The sequence below is a fragment of the Ochotona princeps genome, chromosome 25 (assembly GCF_030435755.1).
Source record: "Ochotona princeps isolate mOchPri1 chromosome 25, mOchPri1.hap1, whole genome shotgun sequence".
Lineage (NCBI taxonomy): Eukaryota > Metazoa > Chordata > Mammalia > Lagomorpha > Ochotonidae > Ochotona > Ochotona princeps.
The window spans coordinates 10,143,936-10,166,161 of NC_080856.1; the positions used below are offsets into that span (position 1 = coordinate 10,143,936).

The 22,226-nt window shown below is 34.4% G+C and overlaps 1 protein-coding gene across 2 annotated transcripts in view; it reads left to right on the plus strand.

Moving 5' to 3' along the window:
- Nucleotides 1-22,226, plus strand: part of ASZ1 (ankyrin repeat, SAM and basic leucine zipper domain containing 1) — a 58,062-nt gene that overhangs the window by 17,446 nt on the left and 18,390 nt on the right. The window contains exons 4-13 of one of the 2 annotated variants that reach the window (XR_009247634.1): nucleotides 2,075-2,186; nucleotides 2,973-3,107; nucleotides 4,879-5,003; nucleotides 5,719-5,794; nucleotides 7,201-7,257; nucleotides 8,185-8,294; nucleotides 14,704-14,809; nucleotides 15,562-15,675; nucleotides 18,110-18,205; nucleotides 21,053-21,163. Coding sequence is in view for 1 of the 2 variants with exons in the window: in XM_004592477.3 (XP_004592534.2) it covers nucleotides 2,075-2,186; nucleotides 2,973-3,107; nucleotides 4,879-5,003; nucleotides 5,719-5,794; nucleotides 7,201-7,257; nucleotides 8,185-8,294; nucleotides 14,704-14,809; nucleotides 15,562-15,675; nucleotides 18,110-18,262 (988 nt within the window). In the remaining variant the exon portion in view is untranslated. Of the gene's footprint in view, nucleotides 1-2,074; nucleotides 2,187-2,972; nucleotides 3,108-4,878; nucleotides 5,004-5,718; nucleotides 5,795-7,200; nucleotides 7,258-8,184; nucleotides 8,295-14,703; nucleotides 14,810-15,561; nucleotides 15,676-18,109; nucleotides 18,515-21,052; nucleotides 21,164-22,226 lie in introns of those variants that run through there. The other variant, XM_004592477.3, reaches the window with a different exon arrangement.

Here is a 22,226-nt window from a genome sequence, read left to right on the forward strand (position 1 = left end):
CTTGTTTCTTGTGATATGTTAAAATAGCAATTCATATTACTGATTAATTTGTGCCTTTTTAAAAAAATGTTTATTTCATCTGAACTGTCAAAATTTGTTGGCATGAATTTGTTTATAATGGTCTCATACCTTTTCTAACACTTATGTTATTTATATGGATGTAACATCTAGATAGATAGATAGATAGATAGATAGATAGATAGATAGATAGATAGATAGATGTAAAATTGATAAGAGTGAAAGAGGGGAGAGACAGAAGTAGATATTTGATCTGCTGATTCACTCCCCAAATATTGACCACAGCAAGGCTAGGCCAGGCCAAAGCCAGGAGCCTGAATCACCATCCAAGTTTCCCACTTGAGTGATAGAAGGCCAAACAGTTGGGCTGTTGTTCACTACCTTCCCAGGTACAACAGCAGGAAGCTGGATTGGAAGCAGGAGTCAAGACACAAACTGGCACTTCACCATGACAGGTGGAATTTAGAGTGTCCACATTAGATTAAATCTACATTAAATTTGGATATAAGAATATATTATGAAAGTAGTGGTACCTGATAGGAGTGATTGAAAGGAGCCATGAATGATGCCAACGCTGAGACGGGTGGTGGGTTGATTGTGGCTTCATGCTCTAGGAAAAATTGAAAGGAGATGTGTAAAGAGGCAGAGAAGAGACACAAAGAAATATGATACAGATATGGTAAAGGTTTTGAATTGATTGTTTTTTTATGTTTGCTTATATTATCCAGGAAATTTGATCCTCACTTTGTAAAGATTGTCTAATGTAGGAGATATTCAGAGTAGAAAAGAAAATGTTCTACAACTATCTTAACGTATAATTTCAAATAAAACATTCAAATTGCAATATGTTAGAAAATAGAGGAAACAGGTAAATTTGTGAATTGTTTTATGCTAATGACATTGTGTAAAGTGATAATATTCAAGATGTAACTTATATTATTAACAAGCCTTATATGAGTAGGCAACATGAACTTCCTTAGTGAGATCAAAATCTAGAATTCTGCCATTATTTTATAGTTCTTGTCTGAAGTTCTGTGTATGTAAATCTGAATGGCAGATCAATTTGGGAAGATAAGGGCCCAAATCTCAGCCATCCTTTAAAACAAACTGTGATGCTAAATTCAGCCAGACAGAACTGATTGGATATTTCTGCTATCCTTTGCAATAGGCTAAGAAACTAAGTTCCGGGTATAGAGGAAATGTTAAACTAGAGAGGAACCTTTGTGCCCTCCCAGAAAATAGTCTTAGAAAATCGTAAGCTGGTTGAACCAGTGAATTGATTCCTTTCTTTATTATACAAAGTCTCCAAGTCAGCATAAAATCCTTTCAGCCCGAAACTAAAGTAGAATCATAATGATGTACATTAAGAAATAAAGTTCTGGGCCCGGCACCGTGGCCTAGCGGCTGAGGTCCTCGCCTTGAAAGCCCCGGTTCTAATCCCGGCAGCTCCACTTCCCATCCAGCTCCCTTCTTGTGGCCTGGGAGGGCAGTCGAGGACGGCCCAAGGCATTGGGACACTGCACCCGCGTGGGTGACACGGAGGAGGTTCCGGGTTCCCGGCATCGGATCGGCGCGCATCGGCCCGTTGCGGCTCACTTGGGGAGTGAATCATCGGACGGAGGATCTTCCTCTCTGTCTCTCCTCCTCTCTATATCTGGTTGTAATAAAATGAATAAATCTTTTAAAAAAAAAAGAAAGAAAGAAAGTTCTAAAATTATAGTTGAATATATCCTGTGAGGGCAGTAGTCTCGCATCATCCCTCACTAAATTCCCAATGTAAACATAGTGTGGGTATCAGTAATTTTCTGATGTGTATGTCAGCTAATGAAGCTTACATTGGAAAGCGTGGCATATTTAGTGATTTTTAAAAAAAGCAAGTTTCTTCGCGAGAGGGTGCTGTGTAAGCATTCAGTACTTTTAAAGTTATCTTTATTACATATTTTTTAGGAGAGGATTTTTAACTAATTAGTTTATTTTCCTGCGTATGATTAATTTCAAGGAATTGAGTGGTTGTCAGTGGCAACATCAACAAAAGTATTTTTCTGCTGCTCCTCAGGAGACTCATGACTCCGATCATGTACGCCGCTCGGGACGGCCACCCTCAGGTTGTCGCTCTGCTGGTCGCTCATGGGGCAGAAGTTAACATCCAGGATGAGAATGGTTACACTGTGAGAAATACTTTCACAATGCTCCTTGTGCTTATAAAATGGATAAATTTTTGTTATTAACCATCCTCTGCAAAGATATTTAGGAAGTAATAATTACTGAAGGGTGCTTCCATTCTTAAAAAGGAAGAAAATGCAGACATGTACTACATAATGATGTTCCAGTCAGTGAAGAAATTAATAAATGATTTAGTGACAAGACCACAAAGCACATTATATTTTGTGGCAATACTGGTATAAGCAGAACTACTACAATACCAATCACTGAAAATGCAGCATATCTAGTTAGTATAGAACATAAGGCTTGATAGTAAATGACTTAATTGGCTTATGTATTGAGAAAAATAAAATAATTACAGAAGGGCTGGGATAAAATCAGTATTTGGTGGGCAAAAAAGCTGAAAGCAAATAGCTGAAATGAGTGAAGATGACCTAACTCATTACTCATTCCTGAAAAAAAGAAGTTGTAAAACTCCAAGAGTGTGGGCTGTAACAAACCTAACAATTCTTTTGTGTAGAAAACACTTCAATGATAAGCAAATCATTTTATTCCCTTCATAATTTCACTGTGTAGAACATCTGCCTGCTCTTACCAAGTCACTGAGCATTGCTGTCTGCCTTGCAACCATAGCTCTGGAAATATGTTTACCTTATATAATGAAACTAAGGGGTTCTATCATCCCATTAGTTAGCCATATTCTTTCTGTTATGCTATAAATACAGTAGAAAACATCTCCTGTCTCAGATGCGCTCAGTCTTCTCTTGCAATGCTTCCTTTCCCACCTAAAGGCTTTAACCTGGGCAGCACGTCAGGGACATAAAAATGTAGTTTTGAAGTTGCTTGAACTTGGAGCTAATAAAATGCTGCAAACCAGAGATGGAAAGACACCGAGTGAGATTGCAAAAAGAAATAAACATCTTGAGGTATCATTCTATATGTTAAGCTAATTTTTCTGTAGAAGCCATGTTGTCACTTGTGTAACTATGATTTTGTTAGGATTCACAGTGTAATCATACTATATCTGCTACTGCTAAATGTTTAGATATATATTTTTCCTCCAACTAAGTAAAAATTTTTATTGTCATACTAGCTTTCTACTAAACAAGAGATATTTATAGATGATAATTAAATTGACAATAAAATCTGTTCTGGCTCTCATGTAATTACTATTTGAAAATTTCAGGTTAGTTCTGATTTTTTTTAAGATTTATTTTTTGCTATTGGAAAGGCAGATATACAGAGAGGAGGAGAGACAGAGAGGAAGATGTTGCATCTGCTGATTCACTCCCCAAGTGGCCACAGTGGCCAGAGCTGTGTTGATCTGAAGCCAGGAGCCCAGGTCCTCCTCCAGCTCTCCCACAGGGGTGCAGGGTCCCAAGACTTTGGGCCATCCTTGACTGCTTTCCCAGGCCACAAGCAGGGAGCTGGATGGGAAACAGAGCTGTAAAAATTAGAACCCTGGGCCCCTATGGGATCCAGTGCCTGTAAAGCGAGGACCTTAGCCACTAGGCTACTGCGCTGGGCTGCTGGTTCAGCTTTTTAAAAAGTATTTAGTATATTGAGAAAACCAGTAAGCTGTCAGAATTGGATCATGTAATTTACTATTCTGTAATTTTAATAGGTTCTAGATCATTTTATTATTAAATCCTTTATAATATACTTCCTTATACTTATATAAGATTTATGATACAGTGAAAACGTTTGTGTATATGATCTTCTGTCATTCAGATGTTAAGTTCAATAGTAACTGTTTGCTATGTGTTAAATAACTTGATTTGCAGAAAGTTAGTTTGAATTTTAATCTTTAGCCAGATGTCTGTAATTTACACCAAGTATTAAAAGAGGTGTAATTGTAAAACTAAATTATCTAGTTTGATAGTTCTATATTGAGTTTCTGAATTTTAAAGTATGTAAAATTCCAAAGCTCCTTCATTTAATCACCAGTCCATGCAACTGTTACTGCATGTAAAATCCTTTTGATAGTATTTTATGCAATGTGAAAATGTGCCTACGATTTCTAAAAAAAAAAAAAAAAAAAAAACTACATTTCCAAAATTATTCTAAAGCAAATGCTAATACTACAGTTTTAAAACTGAGTAAATTTGCACATTTTCTTTTAAGATTTGGTAATTTGCAAACTTAAAATTAGCTTAGTGTTTTGTTTAATTTAGGGTGCATAACATATAAAGTTTATGAAGCTCAAATGTTATTTTACATCATAAATCATTATAATGAGATTTGATCTGCCATTTTGCCTGATTGCATGACATTACCTTGGCTTCCTAAGGAGTTATATTTTTAAATTAAGGAGTTTCTCCACATAGTTATGAAGTATGTGTTTGGGATTTAAATACATTTAGTCATGCTTGTGTTTTTTTCATCATTTAGTAATATCTAGTGTAACTTAGCACCTAGTCATTCTGTTATTTATCAAAATGAAAGTTTCACTTTTACTTTATATCTTACTAATAATACAGGTTACCATCTCCCTTTAATTTGAATATTTTGAATTATAAGTGCTGTTTGTTTTTTGATTATTATTTCAGCTCTAGGAAACATTTACTTGGTTATAAAAATTTATGCTCAGTTCTGTCCCCTAGCTTCCTAAAATTTCCTTCATAGACTTAAAAATTATCATAAGTTAAGTGTGGTAATATGTAATGATTAAATTTGAATGATCTGTGAACTTTTCAGATCTTCAACTTACTTTCTTTGACTTTAAATCCAATGGAAGGAAGGCTGCAGCAGCTAACCAAAGAAGAAACTATTTGTAAGCTTCTGACAACTGATTCTGATCAAGAAAAGGATCACATGTTTAGGTAACATAGTATGTTTTAGTTCAACATGCCTATAAGTTAATATTAATTGTGTATGTTTTTATTTTAGTAAATGTTATGACATTTACATTATGTGATATTTTAAACTTTTGCAAGTATTTCTAAATGTCACTTTCAAATGTCTGGATTTAAGTGCTTTGCTCTCCAAGATTTTAGAAAAGTTTTGTTTATGTTTACTAGTACTGATAACTTTGATTTTAAAAGTAAACTTTGAGTACAATATCAGTAATAAAAATTTAGAAATTGTAGTATATCTTGCTTTCTAAATCTTTGTAATATTTCTAATTTTATAGGTTAAAATTAAAAATTCAGCTTCTTTTCTCTGAACCCTGTTACTCAATCAATACTTTGGTGCAAGCCATTTGAAATGATTTAATTTCACTTGTTGAAATATATAATCATATAGATAACCTCTAAGTCTTCACTGTAAGAAATTTTCATGTAAAAATAATTAACAAGGAATGTCTTGGAATTTATCTTTGGAAAGATAAATTCTGTTTTTCCATCACTATCTCACATTTTCACTCGAGAAACCTTTTGCTTATTCTTTTGATATTACATGGCTCTGCTGAATAATTTGCAAATATGCTGTACATAGATTCATTTGTTTATTAGCACTCTCTTTGAAATATAAAGAAATATGTAGTTATGCACTTATATTCTGCTCTGAAATTGACATACTTGTAAATATGTGTAGTTCATATACAGCATTTGGAGATCTGGAAGTATTTTTACATGGTCTTGGACTTGAACACATGACAGATATATTAAAGGTAAGATTTCAGTTATATGTTTCTGTTGAGTTGTTGGTTAACATACATGAAAGCATACTCATCTATGAATAAATACCAGTTCTCTTTTCCCAGTAGTTTGTATCATATCCCATTTTAAATTTTTATTAGGGCCTGCCATTTTATTTTAGGCTCTTTTGCCTAAAATCCTAACCTTGCAAGCATTGGGATCCGCCAGGGCACTAGTTCATGTCCCAGTCGCTCCACTTTCTATCCAGCTCGCTGCTTATGGTCTAGGAAGGCGGTGGATATGTCCCAGGGCCTTGTGCGCCTGTACCCGCATAGAAGACCTTTAGGAGGATCCTGGCTCCTGGCTTCAGATAGACCCGCTCCAGCCATCACAGCCACTTAGAGAGTGGACCAGTATATGAAGAATTGTTCTGTCTCTGCTTCTCTTTGTGTATCTACCTTTCCAATGAAAATAAATAATTTTTAAAAACTGTGACAAGCATTTCAAAAATATTTTCCTGTAGTTACTGTCATAAATTAAAATCTGGTTGGAATAGACAACTTTTACTCACTGCCTCATGCCCTGTATACACTCACACACTTAGCTGTTCTTTCTGTTGTTGTTGATCTTTCTTGTATGAAATTATTAGAAGCATGGTGTTAAACCAGAGAAATTTAGTATCAGATTTTCTTGGAATGATTAACCATAGTACTTGGCTACTTCAAAACTTTATGGAAAAATGGAAATAAAAAGTAAGTTAGTTTGGTAGAAAAAAATTGAAATCCATGATAGGAAATGCTACACATTTTCATAATGTGCATTTTCCATGAACTTTTTGACGGCTCCTCTATTTTGAATAAAGATGCTAATAGCCAGTATGGGCTCATCTTGAAGGTTCAGTTAGCTCACATGGCAAGCTTAAAGCATGCATTGTGATTTGAGTGGGTGACAGTTGTCATCAGCTACATGGGGATTCTGAAGTAGCAGCCCATTTTACGACTCATCACCCGCTAGAGTACATGCACCTTCTCTTCAGATATTTCACACTTGGGTTTCACCATATATTCTGAAAACCTGTACCCATTTGGAAGAATCTTGAGTAGAAATACACATGATATATGCTTTGAGATAGTCAGAAATTTTCAAATATTTATGAAACATAATTTGTGCCAAATTACATTTAAAAAGCTTTCCTATCTATGTTAGGAGCTGTGAATGATGATCTTTATTTTATTCTAGAACATTAGGTGTGCTTATTACCTTGCAGGTGCACACAGGCATTGTGATACTTGTTACTGTCTACCCAATAGAGCCTTCTGTCCAGTGTCCAAAGTTGACAGTGGTTTAGGAGCAGAACGTATAGAAAGCTGACATCTACTGATCCCTCCTTCTGTTTTATTTATATTGAAAAGTGACTGCTCCCACCTTTTCTCTTCAGGAAAGGGATATAACTTTAAGACACCTTTTGACCATGAGGAAGGATGAGTTTACTCAGGTTAGTGTTGGTTTCAGAAGTTTATTATGTTTTTCTTTTAATTTTCTCTAATGCTGTTCAAGTAGTGAATTCTTGTTTTATATTTTTAAAATCATAGAGCTATAATTCTAATGTCTTCCTAGCTTTTTGATTAAATATGCTTACAGATAACCATACCTAAGACCTCAGTTCAGCATGAAATTATTTGAAGGACATTTAAAGACTTGTAGTGGTAGTTTGTATCTGTCTATTTTTTTTCTTTCAAATTGCTATTACACATTTCAGTTAAAACTGATGCTTCATTTCCAGATGTGGGATAGATTTATAAGACAGGCTACAGAGGAATAAGTAGTTTTAGCATGTATGTGGGTATGAACACGTGCCTTCCAAATAAAGTGTTTTCTGCTAGGTTCTCAAAGCTGTGGAGACTTTTTTTGGCCATCTGGTATTATTAATAATTTTTTTAAAAAATTGTGGGAAGAATGAGAAGTACCTTGATATGTAGAGTATGAAAAGCAGTGATCTTTCTACAAGAGTTCATTGGGAGCTTGAAATATTTAATATAATCAGTACTCAAAATACTTAGCTAAATCTAAGAAAATTTAACACAAAAGAAGAATCCAGACAAAAAGACTAGTTCTAACTTATCATGGGTATTATTTTAAATAATATTTTGAAGGAAAATGGTTTTGTTTTAATCTTTGGCTGTCTGTTAAAATTGTGTAATTTTGGGGTCATTATAGCTATTAAAATTGCTCACCATCTCAATATTTTAATAACTAATCTTGTCAGTCACAATTACATGCAAACCACATAATCATTCTAGTGTACTAGTGTATAGTGTATATACTTGAGAATTAAGATAATCAACACGAAACCTATTCAAAATTTTAATATTATTATTTGAATACTGCCATCTTATTGTACCTTTAAATTATTTCTGCCTAGAATGGGATTAACAGTAAAGACCAGCAGAAAATTCTGGCTGCTCTAAAAGAACTAGAAGTGGAAGAGATAAAATTTGGAGAGTTGCCTGAGGTAGCAAAGTTGGAAATCAGGTAAAGATGACTTCCTGGCTTACTCTACAGTTGTTTAGAAGCAACTTTTTTTTTGTAAGTTCGGCTCTGATCATGTTTAAGTCATTTTAGTTGATATTCTTTTCCTAGGGGAATAGATGTTGAAATATACTGTTTTCTGAAATGGGATGTATTTTCTGAAGTTATTTTGGTTTTTTATGAAAAAGGGAATTTATCTTGTTTATTCACATAGAAATGTTTTAATTTTTGTATTTTTTACAGATTTATTTATTTTTTATTGGAAAGGCAAATATACAGAGAGGTGGAGAGACAGACAGATATTCCGTCCACTGATTTACTCCCTAAGTGGCCACAATCCCTGGAACTGCGCCAGTCCGAAGCCAGGAACCAGGAGCCTCTTTGGGTCTCCTATATGAGTGCATGGTCCCAAGGCTTTAGACCATCCTCAACTGGTTTCCCAGGCTACAAGCAGGGAGCTGGATGGGAAGCGGGGCTGCTGGAATTAGAACCGGCGCCCAAATGGGATCCCAGCATGTGCAAGGCAAGGACTTCAGCCACTAGGTTACTGTGCTAGGCGATTTTTTTTTTATTGCATCCTGTTAATTTAACTTACATAGTGTAGTGCTTACTTTTTAAAATCATTTTAGAAGTCAACTTGAAAATTTTTGTAGTAATGTTTTTATGTAGTACAGTAAGAGCATTTTTTATATAAGTCAGTTCTGTTTTCAGCTTTGATATGTGAGAAATTATATAATCAGTTTATAAATTTCATTGTCAATGTTATGAACTTGTCAAGAACTTATTAGTAAAGCTATTTTGAAATATATTAATATAGAGGCAAAAGATTTTTTAATTTTGAAATACATGAAGGTATTTCAGAAAGTTTTTGGAAAATGGAATTTTTAAAAAGTGCAAAAAATGGAAATTCATACATTCAGGTATATTTTACCAACCCAAATTTAGCCATTTGAGTAGATTTGAGTTTGGATAATTCCAAATAAATCTGCTTTGAAGATTGATGCACAAGAGTGTATTAAAAGTAAGTTTTCATATTTTCAGGAATAAATGCCTAAGTAGGCGTTTGGTTGTTTGATATTTACATGTTTGGTTTAAATTTAAAAAAAAAAACTACTTTTTACAATGGTACTATCATTTTGCATTTCCTACAATATATGAGTGATCCATTTTTTCTGAATTCTCAGCAGAGTTTTACTTCTAATTTGTGTTACCCATTCTGATAATTTTGATAATTCATTTTAGCATGGCCAAGGGTGTTGAACAGGTTTTCATCTGTCTTGCCATCTGTGTGTGCTTTTTGATAAACAAATCTGGCCTATTTTATAGAAGATTTATTGGTTTTCATTTTTATAAAATTTTATATGAATTTTTATAAAAGATTGTATAGAACTGGTGTTAATCTTTCATGGGATTCTCCAGTGAAACTTTTTGGATCTAGTGATTTCTTTTTGGGTCTTTGAAATGACAAACTCAGTTTCTTTATCAGTGATTAGACCTATGTATCTGTTTCGTCTGGGCTGAGTTTTAGTAATTTGCAGTTTTCAAAAACTTTACTCATTTCTTCTAAGTGCTCAAATTTTCAGACCTACAATTAATTGCACCTGCAATTATTGACAACAACAGGATCTGTCGACAAGTAATGTCCTACAAAACCCATGGTTTCTGTATTATTTTTATCTGTTAGTTTTATTAGATTTATTTTCAAAGAACTTACTTTTTGTTTCATTAACTTCTCTGTTGCTTTAGTTTTCAATTTTATTGATATCTGCTGTTACACTTATTTCTTTTGGCTTGTTTGGAATTCATTTTTTTCCTTATTCTGAAAGTGTAAGTACAAATTATTAGAAGTTTTCTTTTTTATATAAGCAATTAGCCATTTACAGTTCCCTTTCAGCACTGTGTTACTTGCATTCCACAGTCTTTGGTATATTGTGTTGTCTATTTCTCTCCTGTGTATATTTTTATTTCCTTTGAGACTTCCTCTCTGACCCAGGGATTACTGAGAAATGTTATTTGGCTGCCATGTGTTTGGGTATGTTCCTGTTGTCTCTCCTGCTGTTTCTAAGTGTGATTCCACTGTGATCAAACTAAAACATTGGTATGATTTCAAAATCTCAGTAGCTACATATGATGTGTACATATTAGATGGAGACCAGAGAATCACAATAATGGAGACTTGGGTGGGCTGAAGATTTCCCAAAACTTAGGATTAAATTTACTATGGAAAATGTAAAGGACAGCTAAGGAGCTGGTATTGTGGCTCCTAGTTTAAAAGCCTACACCTGTAACACCAGCATCCGTTAGGAGCGCTGTTCAAATCCCAGTTGGTAGTCCAGTGTAATATACAAAATAAGGTAATAGTTTCACTGTACATAATACACAGGGAGCTTTTTTGTTTATAAAATTGTTTAAGATCTAGTTGTCTATTTATTTGGTTATTTATTTAGAAAAGTAGAGTAATATAGAAGGAGAGAAGTTCTTTTATCCTCTGGTTAACTCCCCAAATTTCTGCGACAGATAAGGTTGGTCCAGGTCACAGGCAGGAGCCCAGAAGGCCATCTGGCTTTCACACACATTTGGCAAGGGCCCAAGTCATCAAGGCCTCTCCAGCTGTTTTCCCAGGCACTTTGGTAGAGTGCTGGTCAGAAGCAATACAAGAGACTCAGACCCTTGCTCTTACATGGGATGCCAGTGTCACAGGTGCAGCTGAACTTGCCGTCCCACAGCATGGACCTCATCATGAATGTAAATGTTAGCACAGAAAGCCTGTGAGATCTCTGCTGCCTTTTCAAGTACATCATTAACTCTCTTCTATATAGAGACCTAATTCATAATAAAGTGTAGATTTTGGTAACCTTAAGAACCCATGATAATCATTTTTTTTTCTACTAGCTAGATAGTTTTGAACATATTCTATTTATCAATGCCACCTAATAACTAACCTATGAAATTAATTTTTACAATGCCTTGCTTTCTCTTTTAATTATCTGTACACCAAATATGTTTCACCTGACACTCTGCTTCTCATTACACCTAATTAAACTGGTTACATTTCTTTTGTTTACATAAGCTTCTGGTCCTTCATTTATACTACTTGTTCTGTTAATGCTTAAGCAGCTCTCTCCTTTTAATTTCATGTGGATCAAAATGTAGTCATTGTAATATTCCTGTAGAGAGTATTTTTTCCTTAGATTCTCAGAGTGTGTGTGTGTGGACTCTAAACTAGCCTTCAGCTCCCTTAGGTTCATCTTACTTTCAGTAACAGCTTAGTATGTTTTCTAACTTTTCATTTTTAATTGATCTTAAAGTATGGTATTTCCAATGATATCACTGGTACTATTTTTACATTAGAATATTCCAGTTTGATTCAATCAAGAAATTCTAAATGAGCATTATACATCTAAAGTGAAAGAAACACACATCTCTGGACACTTGGGTTCTGTGTTAATATTGCTTGTAGCCCTGCACTATAAACCGTAGTGCCCATGCCACATTTTCAGAGTGGCCACGTTAGCCATTTCCTCTACTACTTGGGATATAACCAAGTACAATTTTTAAAATAAAGTGCTAGATAAGTCAATTAATTATTATATCCTATAAAATATAGGACTTAAAAATTAAAGTATATCATTAGTGTAACTTGACTAAAAACATTGATAACTCTAATAAGTTAGTACTTGAATAATAGATCTTCACACTGTGTAAAGAAATCTTCCAGAAAATAATTTAGATAGATTTCCTAGAAACTATATTACAAAGTTTACATTGTAGACATTCCTCATTCTTAATATATCTCCTTATAGCAAGAATATCAGTATTCAAAATGATGCCTTGTTACTTTAAAATAACACTGCAGCTCTAAAAATCACCAAAACTTTTAAAAATACCTTTGTTCATTATATTTACATTTTTCATCATTATTTACATCATTATTTACATATCTTAAATTTACATGATTGTCTTTGCAAGTTAAAAAGTTCAATATAACGTTTGTGAAATGTTTTGAGTTGCCTTATGAGTTTGCTTTGTGGTATTTTAATAAACGTAAAGAATGTACAGAATCCTAAATGGTTCACTTATTAAAACTGCTGAATTTTTTAAAAATAAAAACTGGCAGGCATATATTCCAGGAATTTGACCTTGTTATTAAATCAGAGACTTTGTTTACATGCTGTTATGGAAAAGGTTTTACTTCCCATTTGTTCAAAGTCATTCTTTAAAGAAGAAATTAGTCATTAAGTCATAAGAAAACTAACAGCAGGAAAAGTTGAACTGATTGATTATAATCTCCTGGTAATGTGACTTCAGAAATTTAGCTACTGATTTATTTTAAGATACTTTTCTTCTATGTCAGATTTTCTAAATCATCCCTGCTTAAAAAAAAAGCTTATGCACACATTTGCCTTAGAATGTTTGTAGAATTAATATAATTTTAAAATGCCAGAGTGCCAGCCCCAAACCCTTGTTTATTTCATAGAAACTGTTAAAAGGACTCTCCAAAAATGTCTTCTTGGACACTTGTCAGCCCTCAATATTTCAGGTCATTGTTAGAATACAGACTATAGTATTATCTGCTTACTTTATTTCTTTAATTATTAACCTCTAAGATTTTGTCTTTTCTCTTTGAATTAATTTTAATATTCTCGGTTAACATTACTGTTATGTAAGTTTCTTTGTAGTTTCTGCTGTAAATTGGCTGTGTCACTACATTAAGCCTCATAACATGCAGCTGTTGAAATTTTGAAATCATACAGTGTTTTCTGTGATCACAGTGGAATCACACTTAGAAGTCTCATTAAGTCTTCACATTGCTAAAATCAGTAGACTGATCTTTCTTACTTAATGTGCTTATTAACCTTTTCCTCCTGAGTTGTTCTCCATTGCCATTGACAATTACCCCAAACTTCTGACTTTCTTGTATTTCTCATGCTCTATTTTTTTTTCTTGGCTTTTGTTTGCTTCTTGCCTGGTTACTCTGTCTTCTTCACAATATGTCTGTTTTTTAACCTCTGTGGTTTCCTTTTTGATATCTGTTTGCGACCAAATAAAACATTTCCAATACTACTGCAGCCTATGCCTACATTTACAGAAGGAAAGACTTTGAGATAGCAAATAAAAAAAAATAAAATGTGATTTTTTTTCCTCCATTGAGCTTCACTCAGTCCCTGGATCGAAGCAAGTCTCCTGAGTCTGTAGGCTCCCAGGATAAATACTCCTGCAAGACCTGCATTTTCTATTGCTCACTGGTCATTGCCATCTGCATAACTCATCGTCACTGAGATTACTGTCATAATTTAGCTTGTATGAATGCCAGCTCTGTGCTAGACGCAGTGCTAGACCTTGATCCGCCCTCCTGTTATCTCCATTGTAGAAATAAGAAAACATTTGGCTCAAGATTAACTTCACCTAAGTCCATAATCCCCACTCAGATTGACCCTTCACTCTAAACACCAGAGGGTTTTCTCGGTCTCCTACTCTGTCATCCACCCAGGTTCATTTCCATGATTGGTGGCATTTTCTTCCATAAGCCAAAAATCTGAAAATCATCCTATATTCTTCCTTTTACATATATATATATATATATATATATATATATACACACACACACACACACACACACACACACACACACACACAATCCATCATCAAGTTCTTCAGTTTATTCCCCTGAGGGTTTTCTAAGCCACCATTCTGCATTCTTCCTACAATGAAAGTGCCTCTACCAGATCCCCACATTTTGTGTTCTTTTAATCTATACCATTTTCCAAATAAACGTTTGCATACTAAAATCTTATTAGTTTCCTGCCCAAAATTCTTCAGTAACTCTACATTCACAAAAATATAATCATTCTCTAATAAGTGATTACATCCACACTTTTCCACTTTCTCATAATTTGCTCTAATTATATCTTAGTTACCTCTTACCTTTATAATTTTACACCTGCTAGGTGCCTATCTAGAGTCCATTTCTACCTAGATGACTCACTCTTCACCCTCAGACTCAAGTATCATTTCCATGAAGCACTTTTAATTACATATTTTTTTCCTGAGTTTTTGGATATCCCAACTGTAAACCAGTGTTAATAGAGTTGTTGGGGAGAATTGAAAAGAAAATACAGAATGTAGTGTAGCTGCATCATACTTTCATTTTCCTCCTTCATTTTTACCTATGAATAATATTACGGTTGTATCTGCATGTCATCTTGGACTCTTTAAGATGCTCAAGATGATGTTGGTGATGAAGATTATTACATTTGATGGCTATTTCCATTCCTGATATATACTAATTATTTCATGAATATTTTTGCAAGAACTTCATTTTATGACTAGATGTTTGATACCTAGTCCAGTACAGTGAAGTAAGTTGCTCAAATTAATGATTTCTGAATCCTTGTTTGTTTCCTTTCTTTAGTGGTGATGAGTTCCTCAATTTTCTTCTGAAATTAAACAAACAGTGTGGCCATTTAATAACAGCTGTACAAAATATCATTACTGAGTTACCTGTAAATTCGCACAAGGTATTCTAAAAAAGTTACTAAGTGAGTAAAAGTATGGATGCTGAAGAACAATCCAGATAAGTTCATATCAGTCAATTGACATTAGTGATACAGTAACATTATTTGGAAAAAATCGCATCAGATATAAATAAGTTATTTTGTGTAATATTACTCCCCTATATGCTAATTAATTGAAATTTTCTGTTTTGGCCCTCAAAACAGACCAAAAATTAAACTTATCCATGCATTGAACTTATCATTCGTTCTGCAATGGGATTTAATTTTTTAAAATACTGACAGGAGACTCAAGTGAAAGTTGAAACAAAACAGTGTGCTGAGTTTTATTAAAGATTGTATCAGTACAAGATTTTTAATGAATGACATTTTAAATAGAGTATGAGTGATCTGCAAAAGCAAATTGATTTTATAGTTCTTCATGTGATTTGGGTTTTAATTTACAGTGAAAAATTTTAATGTACGTTTTTTCCCTATGGTTTTATATGATTCATGTGGGAGTTGTGTCATTTTTAAAGCCTTAATGAATTAATATTACCAACATTAGTCTCCATATAGAAAATTATATGTGAATATATTTAAGAAATTAATACAGCAGGATGAGACAAATTTATATTTTTGGTGTCAGGATTTATCCTGACCTCAGAGATGTTTTTAAGTTATATAATTTGATGTTTATATTGTATCATATTTGTGAGTATAAAGTTACAAAAAGTTACCTTCGTTATTTAAAATTTAACTTTTCAAAATGTTAACAGATAGTGTTAGAATGGGCTTCTCCGCAGAATTTTACTTCAGTTTGTGAAGAGCTGGTTCGTAATGTTGAAGATTTGAATGAAGAAGTCTGCAAATTAAAAGATTTAATTCAGAAGGTATTTAATTAGTATTAAAGTGAAAGGGATCTGTGCCGTATTATTACACAGAAGTTACGAGGTAGTAAGAGGGCTCTGATAAGAGCAACAAGTGGAACACTTAGAAAAATGGGAAAAGGACAGTTTCCAAAGAAATATATGTAGGAAGCAAAGAAGGTTGGGTAGTAAAGAAACACATGTATAAAGATGATTATGTCTTTTTAAAGGAAAATACATCACTGTTCCTATTTTCTTGCAGAACTAGTGACCCAGCCACTTCCAAAAACAGTTTGCCATGATATACTAAGGATTGCAAAATATTTCTCTTTCAACAGTTTATTCTAACATTGTATATACTAGAAGTGTCCTATACTAGAATAATTAAATGAATGATGTTATTCCTATTTAGTAATTTGTAGCAGTTAACAATGAAAGTCAATCATTTGACTAAATGTAGAAAATTATACATTAATTGCTACATGTATCTATACTGTTGAAAAATACCAAAATGAAATATTAGCTCTGTTAGTGGAATAGGATTATGGGTTTGAAAATTCCCTCTATTGCCCAGACTCTAATTTCCCCATCCAAATGGGGAAATAAGCAATATATTTTAAAATTTTTGCAGAGAAACAGGTATCTTAGGATTTGTATTATTTGACATTTATTCATTCAACAAGCACGAATGCCTGCCACATATCAGCTAGTTAAACTCTGAGCCTGCTGACAGCACAACAGACTTGACATGGTTCATCTGCACTACTTCTGTCTCGTGCAGAATTGAAAGAAAGTGGTATTGATTTCGCTTGCTTTTTCACAGGAATCCAAGAAAAATGTGTAAGGATTTGTGCAAAACATCAACTGTTAATTCTTATTGCACAAAATTCCTTGAGACGTATTTACCTTGGGGTTAGTTACTGATTGTTTCTGTATGATGAACTAAAAACTATAAGGGTGATAGGAAGTGCATGAGGAGAACGAAGATGAAATTTAGAGATAAGCAGTCCACTCAGGTACCATAATTATCTATTTTACTAATATGTACCTATAAAGAAATTTTCATCTATAATAGACTTTTTTCTGTGAGCTTCTCTACCTGGAATTGTATAAAAACTAACCCTGGAAATACATTTGTTAATCAATGATAGAGTAGTTCTTTGTGCAAGAGAGTCTTAATTTTAAAGAAACATGGTGAATCCTTTTTTATAAATTAAACACAAGTAAATAAGGAAATTTGGTACATGGAACTTGCAAAGGCATCTGGATTTGAGAATCTTTTATCAGGCCTGTTTCACTTATGATATTTTAGAATTTACCAATAATAGTTTAAGGGGATTTTTAAAATCAAACATGAGTTATCGCAGATCAGTGTATGTTGGGAAAAACGAGGGCGGGTGGGAAAGGTCAAGGGTAGACGTTAACACCACATCACTCTCTTTCAAACCAACACACTGACAGGCTGCTGTCAGAAAGGGTCATTCCGAGTAATTGGTTAATAAAAGGAATGACTGGCTCAGGATTCAATCACTAGAGCATCAGTGTCAAAAAGGAATCTGTTACTGAATGAAGCCATTTGGAAGTTAGACGAAGAATACAGTGTTAATGGGACTAGCATTGGGTCTCTTTTTTTGCTGTAAATTTAATTAATTTTGTAGGCTTTTTTAATTAAATATTTACACTGAGAATTTAGAAGTCATTAGTCCTGGTGATGTTGAGAAGTATTTATATCACTAGTCCAGCACAGGATGTTTCCAGTAATTAGCACTCTATAAATGTGCCTGATTATCTTTCAAGGATCTTTTTTGGTTTCTGCTTCTTCTCCCTCTTGCCCTACTGCCTTGTCTGTCTGTCTGTCTGTTTCATGCACACATACACACACGGGCACTTGCAGGACGCAAGAAGGGGAGGTTTTCACATACGTATTTTGGGGAATTTGGAAACTGAGTGATGTACTTTAATTGCTAAGAAGCTATAAAAGAGCTGCATAGGTTTTTGCTGAAATTTGTTCCTGCTGTTAGAGCTAAATGATAAATTTCTGGCATTAGCATCTGGTCTTCCACTTTTTGCTAAATTTCACCTACTGTAAATATGCTGTGAGAGTGCTTTCTGTTAGGTGAGATATTAATTGATCTTCAGATCAGGAAGGAAACACCAGTTGTGCATCTTCCCATGTGTAATCAAATGGAAACTTAAAAATTAGAGGAACTTTATCCCATGACATAAAAACAAAATTTTAAATGTGATAATATAATAAAGCATTTACCTTTAATATAAAACTGATCATTTGTGATCATGGACTCCTGCTGATGGAAATGTTGTTTCCTGTGTTCACTTTAAACCTGCCCTGAAAATCTTGAGTTGCCTACATATAAAGACAGTTAGTCTGCATATTGTATTGTGCTTCTGTTTTTAGTATATTTTATATTAACTTTTTTCCTTTTCCATACAATATTAGTTGCAAAATGAACGGGAAAATGATCCAACTCATATACCACTAATGGAAGAAGTATCTACGTGGAATAGTAAAATTTTGAAGAGGACAGCCATTACAGTATGCGGATTTGGATTTCTTCTTTTCATTTGCAAGCTAACTTTCCTGAGAAAATAACCTTAATGTTTGTTTTAACTTAGATAGTACATCTTATTCACACTACCCACAAACATTGCTTTTAACCATTTGTGACACATTACTTCTCTTTGTTGATACTCCATAGGAAACACTGTGATAATCCAAAGCACAGTTTTTCTTTGAAAAATTGTTTATAATTTGCTATATTTTCATGTTAATTTTGATCAAGTAGTAAAGTGTAAGTAATTATATTGAGCATGACTGTAATCACATTCAAAATAAAAGTTTTACCTAATATTCCTTGACATTTATAAAGGTGTGTTCCATTCCCATGCTGAATTTTGCAGAATTTGTGGAGAGTTCATAAGTCAGTAACTTTCTTATGTTTTCCCTCTTCTCATTATTATGTAATAAGAAATTCCTTAGTGGATCTTTTTATTTATATTACATAATAAGGACATCATTAATTTTATAGTTATTCCAGAAAAGCCTGAAGGATAAGATATAAAGATTTTAAAGTGCACACTAAATATTTTAGGAAAAAATATTTTAGATGCAAAATAAAAAGCCTGAAAACTAGGGAATAGTGTAGAAATCACAAAGTACATTAGAAATTTTTATGTAAAATGTTTTGGGGAGCATATGACTTGTGTTGTATATAACAGGACTTTTACGAAAACGAACAGCATTTGCCAGATAACTTCTCATATCTAAAGAAGTAATATAAATAAGATTACTTTTTAAAGTAAAATATCTATATTCACATTTTAAAAGTGAAGTTAATAACAGGGAAGGTCCCATTTAGCCAAGAATATACTATTTAAATCTTGCTTAACTTCCTGCCGTACTTAAATAGATGCAGTTGGTCTATTAGGACTTGAGGAATAAACATGATGCAAAGGGAAAGAACTTTGGAAAGGAAGAATTATATAAGGAAGTATAATTTATAATCTTACTGTCACACCAAAATAGTGAGGCTTGAATCATCTTTATTTTTCTGAGAATATACTCATTGGAAAGCATGATTTGGTGTTTGACATTTTAATCTAGTCATTCCAGATTTACATTTCTATAATTTTTTATTTGGAAAATGTAAAAGTTTTATACTGAAAGATTAACTATCCTATACAGCAATGCTAGAGGTTTTTGTGGGAGATGGACAGAAACTAGGGTAGACAAAATTTGAACACCTAATTTATGGCAATTGTACCTCATTTAATTCATAGGCCACTGTGATATTTCTTTTACAGAAATTGAGTTAGAGACTGTTGAAGTAAATTGTTGAAATTCACATTGCTAATAAAAATTTAGTCCAATCTGTTTCATTTCAAATTCCATCCTCTTTCCAGCATTCATTTATTCAAATATTTACTGATCACTTATCAAGTGCCAGACGTTTTTCTAGCTGTTGGACAATTGATGATCCCTGCCTTATAGAATTTATTTTTATAGTGGAAATAAAACAACAAATAAAGTATAAAGACATCAGACATTGTAAGTGTTGATGCAGAAAAATAAAACAAGGGTGGAAGTGAAGGGTGGTGATAGTATTATATTTATTTTCACTTTATTTTAAAGTCAGAGAGATGGCAAGACATTTTCCATCTGCTTGTTCACTCCCCGAACTTCCACAATAGCCAAACCATGCAAAAGCCGTGAGTCCAGGTCTCCCACAGGGTGACAAGGATCCTAGTACTTGGGCCACTGTGTGCTGCTCCCAGAGCATGCATTAGCAAGTAGCAAGGTCTTCACCAAGTGCTCCATGTGCAGTGTGGGTATCCCATCCAAAGACAGCCAGTATGCCAAATGGCTGCCAGGGAGATGATATTCTAGATAAGGAAGGCCTTCCAAGCTTCAGTCTTATGTTAAAAAAAAAAAAAGACAGACTCTCCATGCAGATACCTGGGAGCAAGGAGGGCAAACTGTTCAGAAACAAAAGCTGAGGCATCACCACTGCGCTAGAATGTTCTAGAAACTAAAAACTATATCTAGGGCAAAGTGAATGACAGAGTCAAATGGAACACAAGTAACAGGTGACTGGATTATTTGGGCCTAACGAGATTTTGCGCTTTGTGATCTAAAAAACCATGAGAGAACATTGTGGCTGAGAAGGAGCATGATCACTTAACATTGAAAGGGTCTCTGCTACTTCTCTTTGGAAAAGGAGGCACACATGTGGAAGCTGTGAACCCAGTGTAGTACAGATTAGTGGTAACTTAAGTTAGCAATGGAAATGTGGAAATGAGTTGGATTCAAGGCAGTAGGACTGACCTATAGATAAGAAGTTAATTCTTACCAGAAACAAGTCAGAGATAGCTTAAGAGCACAAGCATTATGGCCCCTCGGGTTAAACCATCACTTGGGACATCACCATATCATTGCAGAGTGCCAGATTAAGTCCTGGCTGCTCCGTTTATAATCCAGCTCCCTTCTAAAGCATCCTGGGAGGCAGCAGATGATGGCTGAAATACTTGAGTCCCTGACACCCTAGATAGAGACCTGGATGGATAGAATTCCTGGCTCTTGCCTTTGGCCTGACCAGGCCCTAGCTCTGTGGGTGCTGGAAAGGTAAGATGCAAAATAATCACCTGTCTCTCAATTTCACTCTTATTCTCTCACTTGGCCTTTCAAGTAGTTGAAAATAAACATTAAGAAAATAAAAGATAGCTTCAGTTTTGTTGTTGTTGTTGTTGTTGTTATTTCCCCTGAGTAATCAAAAGGATGGGATTGCCATTTTCTGAGATTAGGCCATCTCTGGGAAGACCAGGGCGATAAGGGTGGGGGAAAGGAGAGGTTTTGAGTGAATAATGAACTACATTTGAAATGCAGGGAAGAGACCCAGACAGAAGACCAGACAAGGCTGCTGAACTCTAAAGCATCAACATTCAGAGAAAGGAAGAATCAGGAAAAGAAACTGAAGAAGGCAGCTGAAAATGTTAGGTAAGAGCAGGGGTCAGCAACCTCCAAATGATAGGTCAAATTCAGTGAAACAAGCGGTTACCGGAACTCGTCGTCAGGGCAATGTGGATTGAAACCACAGTGAGGTATCACTGCACTCCCGCCAGAGAAAAGGGACTTCAGAAGAATCAGACTAGGTGATAGTAGGGAGGTATAATCATTAAAACTCACGCATTTGTAGAGCCCATTTTGTAAACTGAAGTTCTCTACTAAAATTACAAATTACCTTATCACTCAACAGTTCTAAATACATGCCCTTAGAGAAACAAGAACACACATCCCCAGGAAGACGTGTATCTGAAGGTACACAGTAGGCTTACTAACCAATCCAAACTGCGAACAACCAGTATGTCCAACAGAATGGCTAAAGAGAATATGTAAAGGAATGCTGCATGGTAATACCAAACTACAAATATGGATGGATCTTGCAGCAAGTCATCCAAAAGCATCCATACTGGGTGATCAATCCATTTATATAAGTTCAAAAATGGGAAAAACATTTATGTAAGTGAATATGTTGAGAGGGTAGGAATTGATTAGAAGGGAAACAAGGATTCTGTGTACTGAATATCAAGTACCTGGTTGAAGAGTACATAGAAACGTATGTATAATTTGAGTGATGCACATATTCTAAGCTCTGAAATTGTAAGACTTCATGAAGTTAAAAAATAAACAACTGAGTATGTTAACAAAAATGGGTTAGGAAAAAACTGGAAGGCTTTCTTGGTTCAGCATATGGACATGCTACTTGAAATATTGGTTGGTATGCTTTCCCAGATCCTTGCTGCACTGCCGATTCCAACAGCTGATGTCAGGCCTGGGAGGCGGCAGGTGTTAGTTCACATGCTTGGGTCTCTTAACACTGAATTCCTGGCTTCAGCTTTGGTCTAGCCCAGTACCCATGGTGAACAAAACAGCAATATGGAAGCTCTCACTTTGCTTTAAAGAGAGAGTACATCCTAAGTTTGAAAACAGTCATGTTTCAAATGTATGTGTTCTTAAAAGCAGCGCTGCGTTGGTGTTCAAGGATTTTGAGCACATAAAG